General features: G+C 42.1%; 1 protein-coding gene across 6 annotated transcripts in view; it reads right to left on the reverse strand.

Annotated features, from left to right (window-relative positions):
• Trmt2b (tRNA methyltransferase 2 homolog B) overlaps positions 1–23462 on the reverse strand; it is a 46667-nt gene that overhangs the window by 1678 nt on the left and 21527 nt on the right. For 4 of the 6 annotated variants that reach the window (XM_036174809.1, XM_036174806.1, XM_036174807.1 and 1 more), the window contains 6 exons: positions 15231–15377; positions 13359–13453; positions 12736–12950; positions 12470–12571; positions 11288–11407; positions 10989–11088 (listed from right to left, as the gene is read on the reverse strand). In XM_036174809.1, the coding sequence (XP_036030702.1) occupies positions 10989–11088; positions 11288–11407; positions 12470–12571; positions 12736–12950; positions 13359–13453; positions 15231–15377 (779 nt within the window). Of the gene's footprint in view, positions 1–10988; positions 11089–11287; positions 11408–12469; positions 12572–12735; positions 12951–13358; positions 13454–15230; positions 15378–23462 lie in introns of those variants that run through there. The other 2 variants (XM_036174810.1, XM_036174811.1) reach the window with 2 other exon arrangements.

Here is a 23462-nt window from a genome sequence, read left to right on the forward strand (position 1 = left end):
CTTAAGATTGGCTTGCTGTTTTATGACCTATACAGAAACACACACATTTGTGCACAAATATTTATAATGCAGGTTCCATGTACAAGAGAAAACATTTGGCATTTGTCTTCCTAAGATTGGCTTATTTTGCTTAACAGAATAATGTCCAGTTCATCAAATTTCCTGCAAATATGATTTCATTTTTCAAGAAAGATTTACTTTTTCATTATGTATATATGTGTGTGTGCATGTGCATGTGTGTAAGCATGCATGCGCATTCACATGTGAAGGGTTGTCCATGGAAGCCAGAGGTGCTGGATCCTCATGGAGCCGGAATCACAGGTGCTTGTGAGCTGCCTGATGTGGGTGCAGGTGATGAGACTCAGTTCCTCTGCAAAAGCAGTACATTCTTGTAACTGCAGAGCCATCTCTCTAGCCTCAATTTTGTTTTTCTTGTTATCAGTGTCTCAAGGGCTCTCTATGAAAATATAAGCAAACACAAATACATGTCCTTCTCATCCTTTAAAATAATCTATTATATGGACAATTCTATAGCTCACTAGTTCTACTTAGTTACAACATTATCTCAGAACTTAAATCAAAAGCTACAAAAAAATATACTTGACAATCCACACATTGTAGTGCACGCCTTTAATCTCAGCACTCAGAGGCAGAGGCAGGCGGAACTCTGTGAGTTTGAGGTCAGCCTGGTCTCCAGAGCGAGTTCCAGGACAGCTAGGACGGCTACACAGTGAGACCATGTCTCTAAAAGACAGAAGGGGAAGGAGAGAAGAGGAGGGATTGAGGATGTAGCTTAGCAGCAGTAGAATATTCACTGGCTTGTGTGAGGTCCTGCATTGGATGTCTAGCAATATTCATGAACACAAACAGAGACATACACACAGGAAGCAAAGAGAGAACAAGCAGGAAGGGAGGAATTTTTTTCAAGTCATATACTTGACAAGAGACTTCGATCAGACACAGAAGAATTCTAAAATTTCAATAGTAAAAAGTCAACCCAGTTAAAGATGGGCATAAGGTCTGAATCTTGTGTTGCTCTGTAAATATCTAAAGCTTTACAAATGACTAAAAGGAAAGTAACCCCGTTGTTAGAGTGCTAGTCTAGCATGCACAAAGCCTGAGTTCCCTCCTCAGCACTGCATAACCAGATGCGGTGGTGCATGCCAGTAATTCCAGCACTCAGGAGATGAAGACAGATCACAAATTCAAGGTCAATCTGGGCCAGCTTTGAATACATGAGATGCTGTCTCCAAAGAAAAATTCAAAAAGACATATTAAAAAAACAAAACACTCAGACGAGCGTTGGTGGCACACGCCTTTAATCCCAGCACTTAGGAGGCAGAGGCTGGCCTGGTCTATAGAGCGAGGTCCAGGACAGGCACCGCTTTAGGGAGAAACACTGTCTCGAAAAAACAAAAACAAACAAAAAAGCACTCAACAGTCTTTAGCCACTGGGGAAATGAAAACAAAAACCACAGTGATATACTACATTCCATGAACTGGCATTTTCAGAAAAAAAAGGCATCAACAAGATCGTAGGCTATACCTCAATGAAAGAATACCTGACTAGCAAGAAAGTGGTCCTGGCTTCATTGCCAGCACCGCAAAAAGGTTTTTGTTTTTTGTTTTGTTTTTTTTTAAGCCAATAACAAGACTTGGTGAAGATACAGAGGAAATAGTGAGAAAGTGGAATGCTCGTATTGTTGGTACAATAGGGCAGCTGTTTGGAAAACCAACTGAGGTTCCTCAAAAGGTTAAACTAGTTACCATATGGTCCAGCAATTCCCCTCCTAGGTCTTTCTCAAAGAGAAATGAAAGAAAAACTTGCACATGAATATTCATTGCAACATTATTTATAAAAGCCATCAACCTATGAGCAGATAAATGAGAGACAATATATACATACAATACAATATTATTCCCTTTGAAGGCCCAAAAGGAAATGAAGGACCAGTAAATGTTTAAACACAGATGAACATCACATACATTATGCTAAGTGAAAGATGCAAAGAACCACAGAATATATGACACAATTCAATTCAATGAGATGCCAGGTAAATGTATAGATAGATAGACAACACATTACAGGTTGCCTGGGGTCAGACGGGAGGGGTGGAGCTAGGCAGAGATGCTAAAAGGTACAGCGTTTTTTCAGAAGACAAAATATTCTGGATTTAGATGGTGATGATGGCTGAAAACCAACCAACCAAAACTCAACAAACTATAAACTTAAAGAAAAGATGGCCAGGAAGTGGTGGTGCACGCTTTTAATCCCAGCACTCAGGAGGCAAAAGCAGGTGGATCTCTGTGAGTTCGAGGATAGGCAGGGCTGTTACACAGAGAAACACTGTCTCAAAAAAAAGAGATTTATTTTGGTTTATGTATATGGGTGTTTTGCCTGCATGTATGTCTGAGGGGATGGAGGACACCAGGAGAACACGGCCCTCTGAATCAACTAAGCAAGGCTCATATGAACTCACAGAGACTGAAGCAGCAAGCTCAGGGCCTGCATGGGTCTGCACCAGGTCCTCTGTGTATATATATATTATAGCTATTAGATCAATTTTTTTAAGGAGCTCTTGACTGTGAGATCGAGTGGGTCTCTGAGTCCTATACCTGCTCTTGAGACCTTTCCTCCTGTTGGGTTGCCATGTCTAACTTTGATAACAGTTTTTGCTTCATCCTTTTTTTAAATTTTACTTTGCCATGTTTTGTTGTTATCTCCTATAAGTCTGCTCTTTTCTAATGAGACAGGAAGGGAGTGAATCTAGACAGGAGGGGAGGAAAGGAGGAACTGGGAGGAGTAGAGAGAGGGGAAACTATAAAAAGGACATATTGTATGAGAAAATATTTTAAATTTAAAAAGAGATTTATTTCAGTTAATGTGTATGGGTGTTTTGTCTGTGTCTGTGCATCATGTGTGCAGTACCCACATAGGCCAGAAGAGGGTGACTGATCCTCTGGAATTGGACTTAGAGAAGGGTTTTGACATGTCACAATTTATGTATTTTTTAAAATTATTTAGTTTCTTTAAATACATATTAACGGGATAACTTTGGAAAATTAGGAAGTTTTCATTTTTGGAAAAATGGAAATAATTTTAATGATTTCCTATATGTAACAAAAATTTTAACTACTTTTAAATCTTTTTTTTTTTTTTTTGGTTTTTCGAGACAGGGTTTCTCTGTAGCTTTGGAGCCTGTCCTGGACTAGCTCTGTACCCAAGGCTGGCCTCGAACTCACAGAGATCCACCTGCCTCTGCCTCCCGAGTACTGGGATTACAGGCATGCGCCAACACCGCCTTAAATCTATCTTTAAAATCAAAAGAGACATGGTCTCATTATGTAGTCCTGGTTGTCCTAGAATTCAGTATGCAAACCAGGCTGGCCTCAAACTCACAGAGATATGCCTGTCATTGACTCAGGTTCTGAGATTAAAGGCATGTGCCACCACAATACCCAACAATTACAGAAGGCTGTGAGCCACCATGTAGGTGCTGGGACCAAACCTGGGTCCCCTGAAAGAGCAACAAATGCTCTTAACCACTGAACTATCTCTACAGCCCCATGAAGTATATTTTTTAATTGGTAAAATGTATGAATTATGAAGTAGATCTCCATAAAGCTGCTGAAAACTGATGTACTGTCAAGATTTTCCATTTTCAATACATTATATTTTTCTACATAGTGGTATAGTCTTCTCTCTTATGGATAGATCATAATGTATCTAGTTCTCTTCTGATGACTTTCGGAATATTTTCTCTTTTGTTGTTAAAATATTACAGTAACCAATTTTAAGTCATTTTACGTTTGGAAGTGACCTGCAGGATAAACATCTGTGGAATGGGAGCTGAAGAGGTGGCACAGTGATTAAGAAAACTGGTTGCTCTTCCAGAGGACCCAGGTCCAATTCACAGCACCTACTGTGCAGCTCACAACCGTCTGTAACTCCAGTTATAGATCTGATGCCCTTTTCTGCCCTCTGTGAGATCAGGCAATGCAAGTGGTGTAGACATACATGCAGGCAAAACACTCATACACACAAAATAAAATTAAATAGTTTTTAATTGAGGCATGTAATTCTGGGTCATCAAGTATGCACATATTTAAAATTTTAATCTACATTGCTAAATTTACTTCCCAAGTGATGATACAGACTTGTACTGATTAGTGCTCAATTTATAGCAGCAACATTTTCTATGTCTAATTTCCCCATAATGGCAACAGTGCATTATCAAACTTTTGTATTTTTCACAGTTTTGAATGCTAAATGTGTTTCTGTAGGGATGTAGTCCCTGGTAGGTTGCCAGTGGGCAGCACCACCCCATGAGCATACAGGCAGCATTAGTTGGACTCAGTGAGTTATTTATAAAAAGACAACACGGGTCTAGAAGGAGCTGGTATGGGGTAATGGGTTGGATATGATCAAAATGTGCTGTGTGTATCTATGAAATTCTCAAATGTTTTATATGTATTGTATAAATTCATGTGTATTTATGTGTATGTACACACACACCACAAAGAGAGAGAGAGAGAGAGAGAGAGAGAGAGAGAGAGAGAGAGAGAGAGAGAGAGGTGTATCTAAATGTACTTTGTTATAGGTTTTAGACAGGCTGTTTCTATGTAGCTCAAATTGCTCTCAGATTCATAATCCTACTGCCTCATTATCCTGAGTGCTGGATTACAGGCATGTGCCACCAAGTCTAATTTCAATATACTTTCAACTCTCATTTCCATTCTCTCTGCTTCTCCTGACATAGTCTTTCCATGCAGCCCTGGCTGTCCTGGAACTCATTCTGTAGACCAGGCTAGCTGAGTACTAAGAGCCCCCTGAGTGCTGGGATTAAAGCATCCAGCTTATATTTCTATTTTCATGGGGGAGGCAGCATCATCTCATAATGCAAGAACACATTTATAATACTTCCTTTGCATATGCTCTGTTAGTTTTGCAACTGTACAGTTTTCCTGTTTCTTATTGACCTGTAGGGCTTGATTACAGACTGAGGAAATATTTTGTAATATTTACTACAAATGATTTCTATATGTCAAATTGCTTATGGTACTTTTTGTTATGTAAAAGTTCCAGATTTTTCTCCATACTTTATTGAAACATTACTAAATACCATATAGTACACCCATTTATACAGCTTAGTATATTCAGAGCATGCACTTGCCACTATCAGCAATTTGGGGACATTTTCATTAGCCCAGTAAGACCCCATGTACCACTAACAGCCGTATCTCTCATTTGACTCCCAAACACAGTAGTTCTAGGTAGCCACAAACCTTTCTGTTTCTATAGACTTGTCTATTCTGGGCATTTTCTAAAAGAATCATTTAATATTCATATATTCTCTGTGTGGGGGGGGTTTATATTTGTGTGTGAGGGTATACTTGCCCAAATGTGTGTGCATATTTGTGTGTGTGTGTGGTTTATATTTGTGAGGGTACTTGCCCAAATGTGTGTGTGTGTGTGTGTGTGTGTGTGTGTGTGTGTGTGTGTGTGTGTGTGTGTGTGTGTGTGTGTGTGTGTGTGGTTTATATTTGTGTGTGAGGGTACACTTGCTCAAAGAGGCACACATGGAAGCCAGGGGTTGATGTTCAGATGTCTTCCTCAACTGCTCTCCATCTTAATTTTTGAGACATGGTATCACTCAACCTAGAGCTCATCAGTTGGCTAGGTGGCTGGCCTGGGATCCATCTGTCTCTGCCTGCCAGCACTGAGGTGGGGTTACAGATGTATGTTGCTACATTTGACCTAATATGTGGTCTTTTGTGTCTGGCTGCTGGATATCAAGCCATATCTTCTCCCATTCCATGGGTGTCTTTTCACTTTCTGGATGGTAACATATGCAATAAAAAAGGGTTTTTTTGTTTTGTCTTGATTTTAATATTTTTCCCTTTGGGCTTTTGATACCATATTAAAGAAGACTTTACCCAACCCCAGGTCATGAAGATTTTAAATTTTTTCTTCTAAAAATTCTATAGTTTCAGCTTTCACTCTCACATTTAGTTCTATAATACATTTTTGATGGTTTGTTTTGATTTTATTGAGATAGACCCTCAAGTAGCCCAGGCTGGCCTCAAACTTACCATGGAGCCAAGGATGTGACCTTAAACTCCTGATCTTCTCTTGCCTCTACCTCTGAAGTGCTAGGATTATAGACATTTATTACCACTCCTGGTTTAGTTCTATTATAACATTTTGAATTCATGACTTTGAATGGTATACTATAATGAAGGTAGACACTGCATAGATAAACAGAAGTCCTGTAAGATTAGTTTAGCAATAGAGTAGCCAGCTTCTTGTACATAATTATTCCCCATGATGCTGTAGTGGATAGCCATCCCAGCATTGGCCTGGAAGTTCCAACCCCCATTGAGGCTTCAGTAATGGTCACGCCCACAAGGCGGGGCACAGGAAGGAGCTGAAGACCAAGGAACAAGAGGAGGTGGCTCTCTTGGTTCAGGGCTCTGGACGCTGGAGGTAGACCGAGCAGAGTTCTCCAGAGAACACCGCCGGACTGCCCTATACCTTTGCCAGACCCTGCAACCTACCCCTTCATTTGTAAGTTACCCCACAAAATAAACCTCCCTTTTAACTACGTGGAGTGGCCTTAATAATTTCACCAATATCTGGCGCCCAACATGGGGCAAATTCCAAAGGCCCAGGCGGCTCACATGATTTTGTGTGTGTGTGTCTGTGTATATGTCTATGTGTATGTCTGTGTATGTGTGTGGTGGGTGCAGACAGAATGGGGACAATGTTGTGGAAGAAAAGGGTCATAATAAAAAAAGAGCGAAGGAGTACATAAGAACAAAGCACATGACACATGGATGAAAGTGTCACAATGAAATAAACAAAAGAACAATAAATTAGGGCTGTTGAAACAGCTCCGCTGGCAAAGGTGCTTGCTGCAAAGCCTGATGGCCTGAGTTTGAGAAGAAAACGAATTCCCACAAGTGCCCCTCTCCCCTCATAAATAAATGTAAAAAAACCAAATATTCTTTGAAGTGGCAATAAAACTAATTTCGTTGCATGCTAAACAAAAAATTAATAAACAATTGCCTTTTATTCTATATCTTCTGAATTTTCCATTAAAAAGCACAGGATAATTATAAAGAAATCCTATGGTTTTCTAGAGTACATTTATAGGTTCCCATTTCTTACATTTAAGTCTTTGGCCCACTTATAATTTATTCTAATTTAGTCTAGATATAAATCCAACTTCTTGCAGCGTCTGTACGGTTGTCAATCACAATTTACTAAATAGTCCATTTTTACCCTCTGATAAGTGATACCATCTTCATGTCACATTCAAAATAAAAAATGGAAGAGTAATTGTACAGAAACAGACAAGCAAATAAGATGGAGAGACTGAGCCTAATTTTCTTTGTGGTAGAAGCCCCCCCCCTCACTGGATGAGACAATAGTCTCACTATGTAGCCCAAGCTGACCTCTAAGTCTCTAGGTAACCCAGCTTTATCTTAAATTCATGGCTTCCCTCCTGAGTACTGGGATTACAAATACACGTATCACTGCACCCATCTTGAGTGGAGAACTTCATTTTTTTTCTCTGCTCACTAATATGTCCAGCACTTACCTTGTTTTCTAGAATTAACTTTGGCCATTTGTATTTTCCCAGAAAAATCAGACTTCAGGTATTTTTAAAGCAAGCTCTAAGGAGTACCTCTTACAATTGTGAAAAAAATCTGAGTGTGCTGATGTACACCTGTTACCCCAGCACTTGGGAAGACTGCCATAAGATCAAGGCCAGCCTGGTCTATGTAGTGAGTTCCTAGCCAGGCAGACCTACATAGTGAGACCTTGTCTTAAAGAAAAAGTGAAACAAATCATTCAAATCTGCAGTTATTCTGCTTTATTATTTATGGCTATACGTTTGTGATTTTACCCTTTTATGCTCTTGACTAGGTTTATTTACCTATTTTTTCGCCCAATCTTTCATTTTGTTTTATAGTTCACTGATATATGGTGTTTTCTGAGACAAGGTCTCCCTATGTATTCCTGCCTGGCCTGGAACTCACTATGTAGAGCAGAGTGGCCAAAAACTCAAGAGAGATTTGCCTGCCTCTGGCCTCCCAAGTGCTCAGATTAAACACCTGCACCACAACACGTGGCTGGGTTGTTGTTGTTATGTTATTTTTAAATTATTTGTTAATTTTTATTTTATGTGCATTGGTGTATTGCCTACATGTATGTCTGTGTGTGGGTGCCAGATCCCTTGGAACTGGAATTATAGAAACCTGGGGCCAGGCAGTGGTGGCACACACCCTTAATCCCAGCACTCGGAGGGCAGAGGCAGGTGGATCTTTGTGAGTTGGAGGCCAGCCTGGTATACAAAGCGAGATACAGGAAAGGTTCAAAGCTACACAGAGAAACCGTGTCTTGAAAAAAAAAACCTGGGAGCTGCCATGTGGGTGCTGGGAACTGAACCCAGGTCCTCTGAGGCATCTCTCCAGCCCACTGGGTTGTTTTTTCATATTAGTTTTTGAGACAGAATCTCATTATGTGGCTGATATCAAACCCATAATCTTCCTGTCTCTGCCTAAGAGCTGGCATTGCAAGGTACCACAACATCTGGCTTTTTAAATTCTTTTTAAAATAAAATGTTTATATTAATCCTGTGACAAATTCATATACACATAAAATACATTCTTCTCATATTCAGCCTCCCTACTCCTCCCCATAACTCTTCACATATCCACTCCTTACCCCCCCCCCCCCTCCCAACTTTATTATCAGTTTGGTAATTACCCATCAAGTCCAGTTTGTGCTGCCCATATATACATGGGACCATCCAGTAGAGCATGGTCAGCCTACCCCACAGAAAATTGACTCTCCTTCCCCTAACAGCCATCAACTGTCAACAGCTCCTCATATAGGGATAAGGGTTCATGAGCCCCTCCCCGTCCATGCTAGAATGCTGGTTGGTTTGATCTTGTGTGGGTCTTGTGCAAGCAGCCACAGCCGCTATGAGTTCATGAGTGCAGTGGTCCTGTCATGTCCAGAATATCCTGTTTCTCCCAGTTCCTCCATGAACTCTGGCTCTTACCATCTTTCTATCCTCTCTTTTGCAATGGTCCCTAAGCCTTGGTAGGGTAATGCCGATGTCCTATCTGTGGCTAAGCAAAGCATTCTAAACACCTATTCTCCACACTTTGACCACTAACGAGAAAACACAATTTAAAACTTTAAAAAGACACAACAAAATATTGTTTTTCCCTGTTAGAATGGTTAAGGTTAAAATAAGAAAAAGAGTTAGGGGCTGGCAAGATGGCTCCATGGGTAAACACACTTGCAAACAACCCTGACAACCTAAGTCCTCTGACCTCCATATATATACTGAGGTACATGTACATACACAAACACACACACCCAAAATAAATAAATAACAATAAAAATATTTTTCAAGAAGAAAGAGATGTGCAGGGCGGTGGTGGTGCACATGCCTTTAATCCCAGCACTCAGGAGGCAGAGGCAGGTGGATCTCTGTGAGTTCGAGGCCAGCCTGGTCTATAAAGTGAGTTCCAGGAAAGTCTCAAAGTTACACAGAGAAACCCTGTCTCGAAAAAACAAAAACCAAAAAAAAAAAAAAAGAAGAAGAAGAAGAAGAAGAAGAAGAAGAAGAAAGAGGTGGGCTTAGTGGCACACACCTATAATTCTAGAACTTGGGAGGTAGAGACAGGAGAATTGAGAGTTCAGGGCCAGCCTTGGCTATATGAATCCTCGTCTCAAAACAAATAAACACAGGCCGGCAAGATGGCTCAGCAGGTAAAAGCACAAGTCTCAGGACTTAAGTTTGCTCCCCAGTACCCAAGGAGGAAAGGAGGACAAACCAAGTCCTCTACGCAGAAGCTTAGGGAGACATACCTCAGTTCCCTCCCATACATTGATAAACTGATTAAAATTTAACTAAAACCAAAACACCACCAAAAAAAGACACAAAATAACATACTGACAAGGCCATGGAGAAAAGGGAACTTTTAAACACTGCTGATGGGGATGAAAATTAAAGGAATACAGTACTGAGATTCCTCCTCAAAACACTAAAAATAAGTCTACCATATGACCCATCGGTACCACTTCTTGGAATAGCCCAAAGGGAATTAAAGCAGCCTATCCTTGATACCCTCTTTAAAATTTGTACTCAAGGGTTGGGGATTTAGCTCAGTGGTAGAGCACTTGCCTAGCAAGCGCAAGGCCCTGGGTTCGATCCTCAGCTCAAAAAAAAAAAAAAATTTGTACTCAAAGCAAATATCCGATTTGTCTCACCCTAGACAAGCCCCTAGAATTAATTCTTCAAAGTGATAGAATCAGTTCCAGGGGACCTGACACCCTCTTCTGGCCTGCATGGGCTTGTGTGAATATGAGGTGCACATAACTTGTGCAGGTTCATATACATAATTTAGAAAAAAGAAAACTTACTTTTAAAGTGGTATATTGGTCGTAGTGATGCATGCCTGTAACCCCAGCACTCGGGAGGCAGAGGCACGTGGATCTCTGAGAGTTCAAGGCCAGCCTGGTCTATACAGTGAATTATAGAACTACACTAGAGCTACAAGGTGAGACCCTGTCTCAAAAAATAAAAATAAAGTGGTATAATTTTTTATTTTTCTTTATGTTTCTATACTTTTTCCAAAGTGTACGTAGAAAGCAGAGACTCCTCTGATTTTTAGGAAAAATAATTTTGGTTTTTTGCTTTTTTTTAATGAGACTGTTCTTGTTTATCCCGGGCTTCAATCTCATCTCACTATGTAGCCAAGGATGATCTTGACCTTCTAATCCTCCTGCCTCTACCACCCTGCTCAGTTTTATGTGGTGCTAACGATCAAACCCAGGGTGTCATGAATGACAGGCAGTCAGTCCCCGCAACTGAGCCCTACCCCCCCCACCTCCTACCCCTCCCCCAACCCCCTCCCCCACTGCCATGGAAAAAAAATAACATTGAAAACAATCAGCGACTCACTCAATGAAGTTCCTTGTGCTTCCACCATGTGGCTTGCAGGAAACAAAAACTAGCGTGTGGATGGCCCTGCAGTTCCGAATGGCTTGCACCACTTGGTAATCTGAGGGAGTAAACACCTTGTTAATATACTTAACTCATCGTAGTCCGTTACTCCAAAGTTCACGCTGAGCAGCACTCAGGACTGCTAAGGAATGGAGGAGAAGCCACTTCAGGGCTACCTAATAGGGAGCCCCTTAACCTGGTAAGGGAATAAAGATGGTGGACATCGTGGGAACACCCAAGTTGCCCTCCCTCCTTACGCAGTCCAGCACGGGCAGGGTTCACCACAGCAACAGTTAACTTCTCATCTTTCTGCAACTTCAACAACTGAGGCAAAATCTTCTCTGCTCTACCAGCATGAAACTCACAGTTGGTAACACCTGCGGAAGAGGATCATGGGACATAACTTGAGCCCAGCAAGCGGGAAGCTTCAGTTTTTGAAAACCATATAGCAGCCAGGGTCCTGCCATTCCCTTTGGCTCCAGTGTACCTCTGAATAGCCAAGAAAGAAACGCTCTTGGACCTGCTGCAAGTACTCTCCCTTGGAAAGTCTGAATGAGCCTTCCATCTGAAGTGACTAGACACAGCATGTAAGGTACCTACACCACAACAGAACCTTGACTTCCACTTGAGTGCTCTTTCTGATCCATCACTAGTTTCTACTTGGTGCCTAAAGAACCGTCTGGAAGTCGGGCATGTTGGCACACATCTGTAATCTTAGCACTTGGGAAGCAAAGAAAGACATAAGGCATTCAAGGCCAGCCTGGGCTGTACAGAAAAATAAATGAATAGATAAAAGAATTGTCTGGAAGTAGAATAAAGGAAAGAAAAACTATTTTCCACATTGCAAATTGTCATTTTATTTAAACAAAAGTTTCTATTTAAAAATTGTAGATTTGTTTTGTTTGGGGCTCACCATGTAGCCCCAGCTGGCTTTGAACTCCTTATATAGACCAGGTTGGCCTTGAACACACAGAAATCCACCTGCCTCTGCCTTCCAAACGTTGGAATTAAAGGTGTTCACCCCAATGCCAGGCCAATACTCTACGTTTGAAACCTATTGTATTAGGCTGTGATGCTCAGAGTTTATGTAAAGCATCTTCTTCTATTATGTTCAACATTTTACCATTTCCTTCCTACCAACTACACTTGTACTTCCCTTGGGCTCTTTATAGAATGAAAAAAGGAAGTTATTAAGACCTCTTCTAGAAAACTTCAAGATCCAACTGTGGCTACTCTAGAACTCTGCCTCCCTATAAACTGGGAGTCCAGTGTGCCTCCCTTTGCACAGAAACAACTGCATTTCTATTTGTAGATTTGGCAGTGCTGGTAATGGAACCCCTGGGTCTCACACATGCTAAGCAAGCAGTCTGCCATTGAGCTACATCTGCAGCCCCTCAACTACATTCCTTCAATTTCTCCCCAGAATCTGATCTAGGTACCATTGAAGGCTGCAGTCCACCTGGCATCCTCTACTGCCTGTTCCACCAGCTCAATGCCAAGGACCTGGGATGCACGCTGAGCCAGAGAAAGGCCAATCACACCTGGAGAAGTAAGAAATAAGAAGAAATTATTTTTGTGTTTTAAGCCAACATGGTTATATTTAGACCATCAACACTCTCCCCCTGCCATCCTTGAAAAGGCCCTAAGTTCTGGGTAGATGGCTTCGGAGTGCTAGACAACACAGACTTCTAGGGCTGCCACCTGCCTGTTCCACAGCAAATGTCAAGGAGGATGGTATTGGAGTCCACTCCACTCAGTTCCCCAATGGTCTGATACAGCAATTCTGCACCAGCAGTATTAATCTGGAAGAAGGCATCTGGAGAGATGCGGATCTTCAAACCCAGAAGATCTTCAAAGATGTGGGGTTCCCCAAACAGGAGCTGGTAGGGGGACTGCTCATGACTGCAACGGGTCATGGTGCTAGGAAAGAATAAAGGAAGGCAGCATTTTAGAATGACACAATTTCTACCTCTGACTGCTTGGCTGGAAGGGGCATCCCAAGCCTCTCAGCTGGAAGATAGAGCTTGCTCGCCACAGCTCTGAGACTTCTGTAATGAGTTCCATTCTTGAGGGATGGAGGTACATGTACACACTCTCATTTTATATTCTATATTTTTCTATTGTTTAGATTTTGAGAAGTTTAAGGCTACCATACTCCCACTTGACTTTCACATTCCAGCGTGGGTTCCCAGATGTGGCAGGTGTATGAAAGCCAGGTCTAACTAGCCTGCGGACCTCTGCTCTCAGTAGCCCACCATCAGCAAAGCGCAAACCCAGGCTATGGCAAGCCTGCAGCCTCTATTTCATGTTTGGCTGCCCCAGGCTTACCTTTCCTGGAAATAGAGTGAGGTCAATTCACAGACTGCTCCAGGGCCTTTAGTGAAAAAGTCCCTCAAGGTCACCTTCTGAACACAGAGCTCCTCCTGCCCAGGACATGAAATCATGAGTCAAGCAAAGACTCATCCCTGACAAATTCATTTGCCAATAGCTCCAGTAATCAGCCCTGAAGCAGTCAGACAAGAAGACACATTTCTCAAGTTCTAGTATAAATAGCACTTAGCATAAAGCAATGTTCTGCAGGGCAAAATCAACAATAACAGGCTATTTTCACATCTCAGTCAAAGCACGGCTTGGCTTCTCAGCTTCTAACAAATCTCATACAATAGAACCGGCACTTTCTCTAGTTTCAGCCTCTAATAGTTCTCTAAAGAAAGTGGGAGTTATTCTTATAAACAAGGAGCTAAACCAAGCTTCTGTCCCAGCATGCACAGAAAATAACCTTTCAAATCCCTTCATACTTCTCTGCTTTTGCTATCCCAACCACCCACTCAAATATCACCTCAGAAGACATGAGTCCTAGAAGAAATGAACCAGGAAATAGAAAAGAAAGAATGTGGTGGGTCGTCAAGATGGCTGAGAGGGTAAAAGTGCTTGCCATCAAGCCCAGTGATCTGAGTTCAATCCCTGGGACCCATAAGATGGAAGGAGAGAAATGACTCTCGTCAAGTTGTTCTCTAACATCCAATTAAATGTAGAAGATAATTAATGAATGTGGTAAATAATGAACTCCTTTTTTTCTGACTACAGAATATATTAGAATTCTAATATTGCTAATAAACACAGACTAGCTTGGCATATAGACACAGGCTTATAAACCACGTGAGAGCTACAGAATTTAAAAGACCAGGCATCAAAGGACTCTGAGTCAAATCCTAGCTTTGTAGTTACCTGGCTCTTTAACTTTCCATGTGACTATGCCTCCATTTGATAATCTATACAATGAAGGTGGTCACCTTCTTCTTACACCTACCAACCTCATAAACTGGCTGAGATAATCTACTAAGTATAGGGGTGTTTCCAAGCACTTGTTGTCATTTCAGAGGACCTGGGCTTGAGTTCCAGTACTCACACGGTTGGCTTACAACTGTCTGTAACTCTGGTCTCAGAGGATCCAAAGCCCTCTTCCGACCTTCTTGGGCACCAGGCACACACATGGTGCATATACAAACATGCATACACTCATACACATAAATTTTTTTTTAAACCGGAGCTGAGGACCGAACCCAGGGCCTTGTGTTTGCTAAGCAAGCACTCTACCACTGAGCTAAATCCCCAACCCCCATAAAATAATTTTTTAAATCTAAAAATAAAAGCAAACTGAGCAATCCTTAGGGAGCAAGCCAGTAAGCAGCATTCCTCCATGGCTTCTGCTTCAGTTCCTACCTCTAGGTTCCTGCCTTGAATTATTACTCTGACTCCCCTTCAAGATTGACTATGAGATGTAAGGTATAAAAAATCCTTTCTTCCTCAAGTTCCTCTTAGTCATGGTTTTTATCACAGCAATAGACAGCAAACTTTAACACTGTCTGAAAGTGCTAAGTGCATTACAAATGTAAAGCATAATTTGGAAAGCTGCTATGCTCGCCAGTATTCTAGCAGAGTGTGTGAAGTATTTCAATTATAAAAGTTGGACATGCAAATCTCTATGGAAATAGCTTTTGGGTTCAGTAGAGTCTACTACTATGAGCAAAGTTCCTGGGAAAATACTTGGGAGTCTGTGTACAATAATTACCTTGGGTAACCTAGCCACATTCTTCGTGATTTGATTATGCCAGCAGTATGGTTAAGTTTATGCTATAAAACTGCTCTAAAACTTCCAAAAATGCCCACAGAAGTGGCTTCTTATCCTGGCAGACTTACCTGACTTAATCCCTGGGGATGAAAAGTGATGATAGCCATTGTGTGTCCTTGGCTATTGGTTCGAACTGTGAGCTCACGCCAGTGTCCACCTTCATGAAACAGAAGACAGGGTTCCACTGAAGACTGTCGAAGGAATACTTCATAGTTCTAAGAAGAAACTGATATTAGATAGGCAGAAGGAACAAGTTCAACAGCTCATTCATTTTGCATGCTGGGTCACTGTTTGAGGCTATATTATGCTCTCCAAAATATATGTGTTGAAGCTTTACCCCCATATCCTCAGAGCATGACTGCATTTGGAAACAGACCTTTAATGAAGTAAGGAAGCCAGACACAGCAGTCAACATACTTCAAGGATTCAAGAGGCTGAGGTCAGACAATCTCAAGTTCAACATCATTCTAGGCTACCTAGTGAGACTCTCAAAAGTATACAAAATTAAGAGGTGATTAAATGAAAAACAGGCCATTTTGGTGGTTTGAATTGGTATGGCCCCAGAGATTCATGTGTTTGAATGCTTGGCCCATAAGGAGTAGCACTCTTATGTGGTGCGGCCTTGTTGGAGTAGCAGAAGCTGGCTTTGAGGTCTCATATATGTTCAAGCCATGACCACTAGACAGTCTCCCCTATTGCCTGTGGATCAGGATGTAGGACTGTAGTGGGTAGCCATTCCAGCCTTGGCCTGGAAGTTCCAATCCCCATTGAGGCTTCGGTAATGGTCACGCCTACAAGGCGGGTATGAGAGAGGCCACTGAAGACCCAGGATCCAGATGTGAGGGCTCTCTTGGTGCCTGCACCTTGGATGCTGGAGGCAGACCGATCAGAGTTCTCCAGAGAACACTGCTGGACTGCGCCATACCTTTGCCAGACCCTAAAACCTACCTATCCCTTCATTTGTAAGTTACCCCACAATATAAACCTCCCTTTTAACTACATGGAGTGGCCTTAATAATGTCACAAATATAGGACTCTCAGCTCCTTTTCCAGCACCATATCTGCCTGCACATCGCCATGTCCCTCCATGATGATAATGGACTAAACCTCTGAAACTGTAAGCCACCCCCAATGAAATGTTTTCCTTTATAAGAATTGCTGTGGTCATGGTGTCTCTTCACAGCAACAGAAACCCAAACTAAGACAGACATTAAGCACACTTAATCCAATCTGACCAGCATCTTTATAAGAAGAGGAAAGGTAGAGGTAGAAATATAGCTCAGATGGTAGAGTGCTTGCCTGGTATGCAGGAAGTACTACATTTCCCATCCCCAGCACTGCATAAAAACTGGGCATGGTGGCATATACCTGTAATACCAGCCTTTGGGAGCAGGAGGATCAGAAGTTCAAGGTCAGCCTTGTCTACATAACAAGTTTGAACCTAGCCTGGGGTACATGAGACCCTGTTGGAAGAAGAAGAAGAAGAAGAAGAAGAAGAAGAAGAAGAAGGAGGAGGAGGAGGAGGAGGAGGAGGAGGAGGAGGAGGAGGAGGAGGAGGAGGAGAAATGTGAGCACATCCAAAAAACACAAGGGCTACATATGCAGAGAAAAGACCATGTGGAGCCTCAGTATAAAGGTGGCCATAGGCTTGAGTTAAAAGCAAACCTGCCAGACCCTGATCTTAGACTTAAAACTCCAGACAGGAAGGAACTAAACTTCTGTTGTTTAGACCTCAGGCCTGCAGTAATTTACTTAAGTAGCCCTAAGAAGAAAAGTGACACAAAAACAATGTTCCTTGGCCAGCCATGGTAACACACATCTAGAATTCTAGCACTCAGGAGGCTGAGGCAGGAGGATCCTAAGTTCTAGGCTTGCCAGGGCTATGCAGCCAACCCTGCCCCATGACCTTATGGAGGACATTACCTTTTTTTATATTTTAAACTCTAAGTTCCATAAAGGTTTAGTATTATATCCTTAATTTGGCACAAAATACATGCTCAATAATATTTGTGAAAGGAAAAATGAATGAATAAATAGAAAACATATTCAGATACAAGACTTCAGTTTATTCTATATGTGATACTAAACCCAAGAAAGTGCCATTTCTGTGAATTATTCCTGGCACCACTTCCGAATGCCTTACTAAGCTGCTGTGATTTATTCTTACTTATAACTTCCTGGTATAAACCTATCATTTCTATAACATACAATTAGATGCCAACTATATTACAGCTCAGTCCAGTCCCCCAGTTCAATTATTTTTTACTTTTTGGTTAAAAGGGGATGCTTTCTGGAAGCAAGACTCAAATGTCAGAGGTCTTGGAAAGATGATGGTTGGAAAAACGAAGCCTCATCTAGAAATAATGTTTAAGGAAATAAGAAGTACAACTCCATCGCCATATGACCATTGTGAAATGAGGAATGACTCCTGTTTTTACGTGAGAACACTTAAGTATTAAGACAAAAGATCTTTTAATTAAAATAACAGAATAGTCTACCTAAAAATCCTACTCAGATGAAACAAAGGAGTTAGAAAATGTACTGTTATTTATGCCCCTTGTTCAAACATTATCTTTTTTCTCCCCTGAAGTATCATTTTCTGCCTCAGCATTAACAGATAAGCATTCTTTTACTTTCTCACTTTCAAAAAAAGGAGAAACGGCTCGGTGGTGAAGAGCACTGGCTGCCTGCCTACAGGACCTGGGTTGGTTCCCAGCACTGAGCTGGTGGTTTACAATCATCTGTAACCCCAGCTGCAGATGATCCAATCCTGTTTCCTGGCCTCTGTAGGCATCAGGCATGCACATGGTATACATACATGCATGCAGACAAAACTACTCACACACACAAAATAAACCAATCTTTTTTTTTTTTTCATGTTTACAAGAAAGAAAAAGCAAGGAGCCAGGCACCGTGCCTGCAATCCTCCCAGAACTTGTGAGATGCAAGCAGAAGAACCAAGAATTCAAGCTTATCCCCAGCTATGTAGTAAGTTGGACGCCAGCCTGGGCTACAAGAGACCCTGCTCACAAGAAAGACGTTCTTGAGTCCATAGTTCCTATTAGCTAATACTCTCCTTTTTTTCTTTCTTTCTTTTTTTTTTTTTTGCTTTGTAGCCAAATTCACAAGAACAGTATATATCCCCATCTCGTATTCTTCTATCCAACCACTTGAATAAGATTCCTACCACTCCACCCAACACTGTTTGCACCAACTACCTGGGCCTGAAGTCCAACAGTCCATCCTCAGCAACACTGGACACAGATGGTGACTGTGTCTTCTCATGTTTCAGCTCCAAGCACACCACTGTCCTGCTTCCTTCAACCTCACTAGCTGCTCCATTTCAGCCCTGTTTACCAGCTCCTCCTCTTCCCAGGCTGCTGGTTCAACTAAACTCTACTCTACTGGCAGTCATATAAAAGAACACCACATACAAAGATATATAGTGCAAAACACTTGATGATGATAATATATGATTGCTAACTGCCTTATGTAGTTTTTATACTAGACTTTCTATTATTTCATAGTATATTACTCACACAAATAACATTCACTGTAAAGCATAAACACTGAATTACACTGGCAACAGCCTCATAATGCAGTGTTTACAGTATCTCATAATTATACCACTTTCTCTTGTGCTTGATTAGTCTTGAGTTCTTTTGTCTACTCTGCCTCTATGAACAACAGGCTGAACTCATGCCATAGAGCCCAAGTGTGTAGTAGGCTATATACCACACAAGTTTGTATAAGTACACTCAATGGTGTTCACATAACAATGAAATTGGCTAAGGCTGTATGTCTCACAGAATAACTTCACTGAGTCAGATGAAAAGTCTCTGAACAGCCTGAGTGGCGATGGTGTAAGCCTTTAATCCCAGCACTTGGGAGGCAGAGGCAGGCTGATCTCTGTGAGTTCAAGGCCATCCTGGTCTACAGAGCGAGATTCAGGGCAGGCACTAAACTACATGGAGAAACCCTGTCTCGAAAAAACACAACAAAAAAGTCTCTGAACAACAACCGCCAGGTGGTGGTGGTGCAGGCCTTTAATCCCAGCATTTGGACGGCAGAGGCAGGTAGATCTCTAAGTACAAGGCCAGCCTGGCCTACAAAAAGTTCTAGGACAGTCAGGGCTACATTGAGAAACCCTGTCTCGAAAAAACCAAGGAAAAAAAGCTTCTGAACAACAAATGGAACAGTTACTGAGTGAAAAGAAAACAAGAGAACATGAGGAATCTTTGCTGGCTGTGCATCTGACAGGAGATTAATATCCAGACTATATAACAAACTCAAACATTAAAAAGTCAAAAACAGCCGGGTGGTGGTGGCGCATGCCTGTAATCCCAGCACTCAGGAGGCAGAGGCAAATGGATCTCTGTGAGTTCGAGGCCAGCCTGGTCTACAGAGCTAGTCCAGGACAGGCTCCAAAGCTACACAGAGAAACCCTGTCTCAAAAAACCAAAAAAAAAAGTCAAAAACAGTCAAATTTACTGGCAAAAACCCCTCCATATTTACAATGTCCAATATCCTTATCAACACAGAGATACAGATTAAAAATACACAGAGACTCCATCTCATCCCCATCAGGTGGTTACCAGCAAGAAGACCAACAGCAAATGCTGTCAGGAGGACTTAAAACATGTTGGTGAGAGTGTAAATTAGTGCAGCCAAATGGATTTCAGTATGGTTCCTCAAAAACCTAAAAACAAAACTACCATTAGGATCCAGCTAGACCATAGCACAAGGTATATGTGTGAAACCCAAATCAACATAACACAGAGATGTCTGCCCATCCATGTTTATTGTTGCACTATTCGAAACAGCCAAAATGTGGAGGCAGCCTAGATGTCCATCATCAGAGGGACAGACAAAGAAAAGGTGGTACATAATATACAACGGACATTTATTAAGATGTAAAGAATGGAATAATGTCATTTGCAAGAAAATGGATGGGATGGGAGATTGTCACAATAAGCCAAAGAAGCCAGACTCAGAAAGGTAAATAAAATGTTTTCTCTCATTTATAAAATGTAGATATTTTTAAATGCATGAAAACAGAAGGGAGACTATTTCAAGGGACAGGGGAACCTGAGGGAGAAAGATACACATAATCCAAGTGATCCTATTAAAAGCAACATGATGATGACACCCTCCTGCCCATCACAACTTTCAATAGCTTCCCATTTCACTCACAATAATGGTAAAGAACTACAATGATCTCTCACTACATGATATGGCCTGTTAACTTTCACCTCATTGCCTCCTATTATCAACTTTCACCTTACTACCTAGTGAACACTCACCAGAATCTGTACGTTACTTTCTACAGAAAGCCAGCCATATTCCAAATGCTCTTAGCTGGCCTTTGTGGGTACCGGGTACACACACACACACACACACACACACACACACACACACACACACACACTTGCTCTTAGCTGGCCTTTGTGGGTACCAGGCATACACACACACACACACACACACATACACACACACAATTGCTCTTAGCTGGCCTTTGTGGGTACCAGGCACACACACACACACACACACACACACACACACACACACACACACACACACACACACTTGCTCTTAGCTGGCCTTTGTGGGTACCAGGCATACACACACACACACACACACACACACACACACACACACACACACACTTGCTCTTAGCTGGCCTTTGTGGGTACCAGGCATACACACACACACACACACACACACACACACACACACACACACACACACACACACACACACACTTGCTCTTAGCTGGCCTTTGTGGGTACCAGGCATACACACACACACACAAACACACACATACACACACACAATTGCTCTTAGCTGGCCTTTGTGGGTACCAGGCACACACACACACATACACACACACATACACACACACATACACACACACACACACACACACACACACACACACATACACAATTGCTCTTAGCTGGCCTTTGTGGATACCAGGCGCACACACACACACACACACACACACACACACACACACACACACACACACTTGCTCTTGGCTGGCCTTTGTGGGTACCAGGCATACACACACACACACACACACACACATACACACACACACATACAATTGCTCTTAGCTGGCCTTTGTGGGTACCAGGCATACATACATACACACACACACACACACACACACACACACACACACACACACACAGCCAAAGCACTCATACACAAAAAAAGGAAAAATAAATATTAAAAAAACAAAGCAGACAAAAAGCTGAGCTGGAGATACATACCTGTAGTCTTGGCACATAAAGGGCAGAGTTGGGGGGATAGAAAGCTCCAGACTAGCCTAGGCTACATACAAGATCTAGTCTCAAAACTCAGAGAAGGGGAACCTGACGAGATACAAGGTTTATCACCGCACACCATCTGGGGGGGGCTCATGCTTTTCTACAAAAGGGTTGCAGTCAATACTGTACCTTCTGCCCAGCCCACTGCTCCCTTACAGTGTACTCACTAAAGTAGTCTTCCTATAGAACAAGAAACTGCAGAAGACAGTAAGATGATAAAGTACACAGCTGAAATCAGTGTTTGACTAAAAATCGGAACACAAAACTGGGAAATAAGTGGGAAGGGGAACATACCTCTAATCCCATCACCTGGGAGACTGAGGCAGGAGAAGTATACGTTTGATGCCAGTTTGGGATACAGGCCAGCCTGAGCTACATGGCAAGACTGTGCATCAAAGCTGGGAAGCAAAGAGATAGCTTCACAGTTAAGAGCACCAGCTGCTCTTGGAGAGGACCCATGTCCAATTCCCAGCATCCACATGGCGTCTCACAACCAGAACTCCAGTCCCAGGGGATCCAATGCCTCTTCCAGCCTCCACAGGCACTAGGCACATGTGGTGTGCAGCTATGATTGCAGGCAAACACCCATACACATAAAAGAATTATTTTTAAAAAGGGAAACAAATTCACACAGGAAACAGAGCAGATGGAGAAGGTACTCAAAGAAAAAGAAAATTCCCTACATTTTGAAGTATTAGTTTCCATATGGACAAGGCGTAAGAAGTGTTCAGTACAATGAAGTAAAGAAGGGGCCACATGGTCATTAAACTTGATGATAAAGACAGATTTCCCTACACTAGGCATGGTAGCTCATGCCTGTAATCCCAGCACTTGATGGGTAAAAGCAGCAGGATGGCCAAGGCTACTGAGCAAGACTTTGTCCCTACCCACATCAACCCTCAAAGAAAGAAGGAAAGAAAAGACAGGTTCCCTAAAAGCTTCCAAGAAATCAGGTAAGGCAGGATGCATTACCTACAAAGGATCAGGATTCGTTAGACTCACACAGCACTGCTGCCAGGATGACTGTGAAACAGTCTGCAAACTTTACAAGGTCAAATGATTTCAAAGCCAGGATTTTCAATCTACGGACACTTTTGGTCTTTTCAGCGTGGAAAACAAGTGTTCCATATAGACCTGTAAAAATCTAACAATTATCTCCTAGATATTTTTCCTCAAGAAGCTACTGGAGATTGTACTCTAGACAAATGAAGGTGCAAAGCAAGAAAGCAAGAGAGGATGTAAGAAATAGCAAAGACAAAAGTGCTGGGTGTAGCGCCCCATGAATGTCATCTCAGCCCTCAAGAGGCCAAGGCAGGGCTGTGCCAAATTCAAAGCCAGCCTGGTCTCCAGAGGGAGACCTATCTTAAAACATGACAACAGCAAAGGACAAGACTAGACAGCAGTAAAAATTCCCAGGATGAGGAGACAGGGGAGATGACCAAATCAGTAAAGCGCTTGCCATACAATCACGGGGACCAGAGTTTGGGGCCCTAGCACCAACAGAAAGTGGGATGCAGCAGCAGACACCTATAATCTCAGCCCTGGCTTGGGTAATGAGAAGGCACAGACAGGATTTCTGAGGCTGACTGGCCAGCCACCATAGCCGAGTAAATGAGCTCCAGGTTCTGTGAAAGGATCTGTCTCAAAAAATAAAGCAGGGTGTGATTAAGGAAGACACCCAACATATGATTCTGGCCTCAACATGCACAGTGATGTGTGTGTATGCACTCACAGGCACATGTGCTGCTGGCAGCAATTTCCTAAGATAAAACTCTCCATCTTGGAGAGAAGCTCATTAAAACACGGGGTGTTAAAGGGGAGATGAAAGAGCATGATATTTTAAGAGGACTTAAACACTTCATCCTTTAGAGAAGATCCTAAGCTCAGAAGATAAACAACTCAGTGGCTTCAGGAAGTCCACAAAACTGATCAGATTCACTAGACAGTTCTTCCCAAAGCATGTGTAAG

The sequence above is a fragment of the Onychomys torridus genome, chromosome X, assembly GCF_903995425.1.
Source record: "Onychomys torridus chromosome X, mOncTor1.1, whole genome shotgun sequence".
NCBI classification, from domain to species: domain Eukaryota; kingdom Metazoa; phylum Chordata; class Mammalia; order Rodentia; family Cricetidae; genus Onychomys; species Onychomys torridus.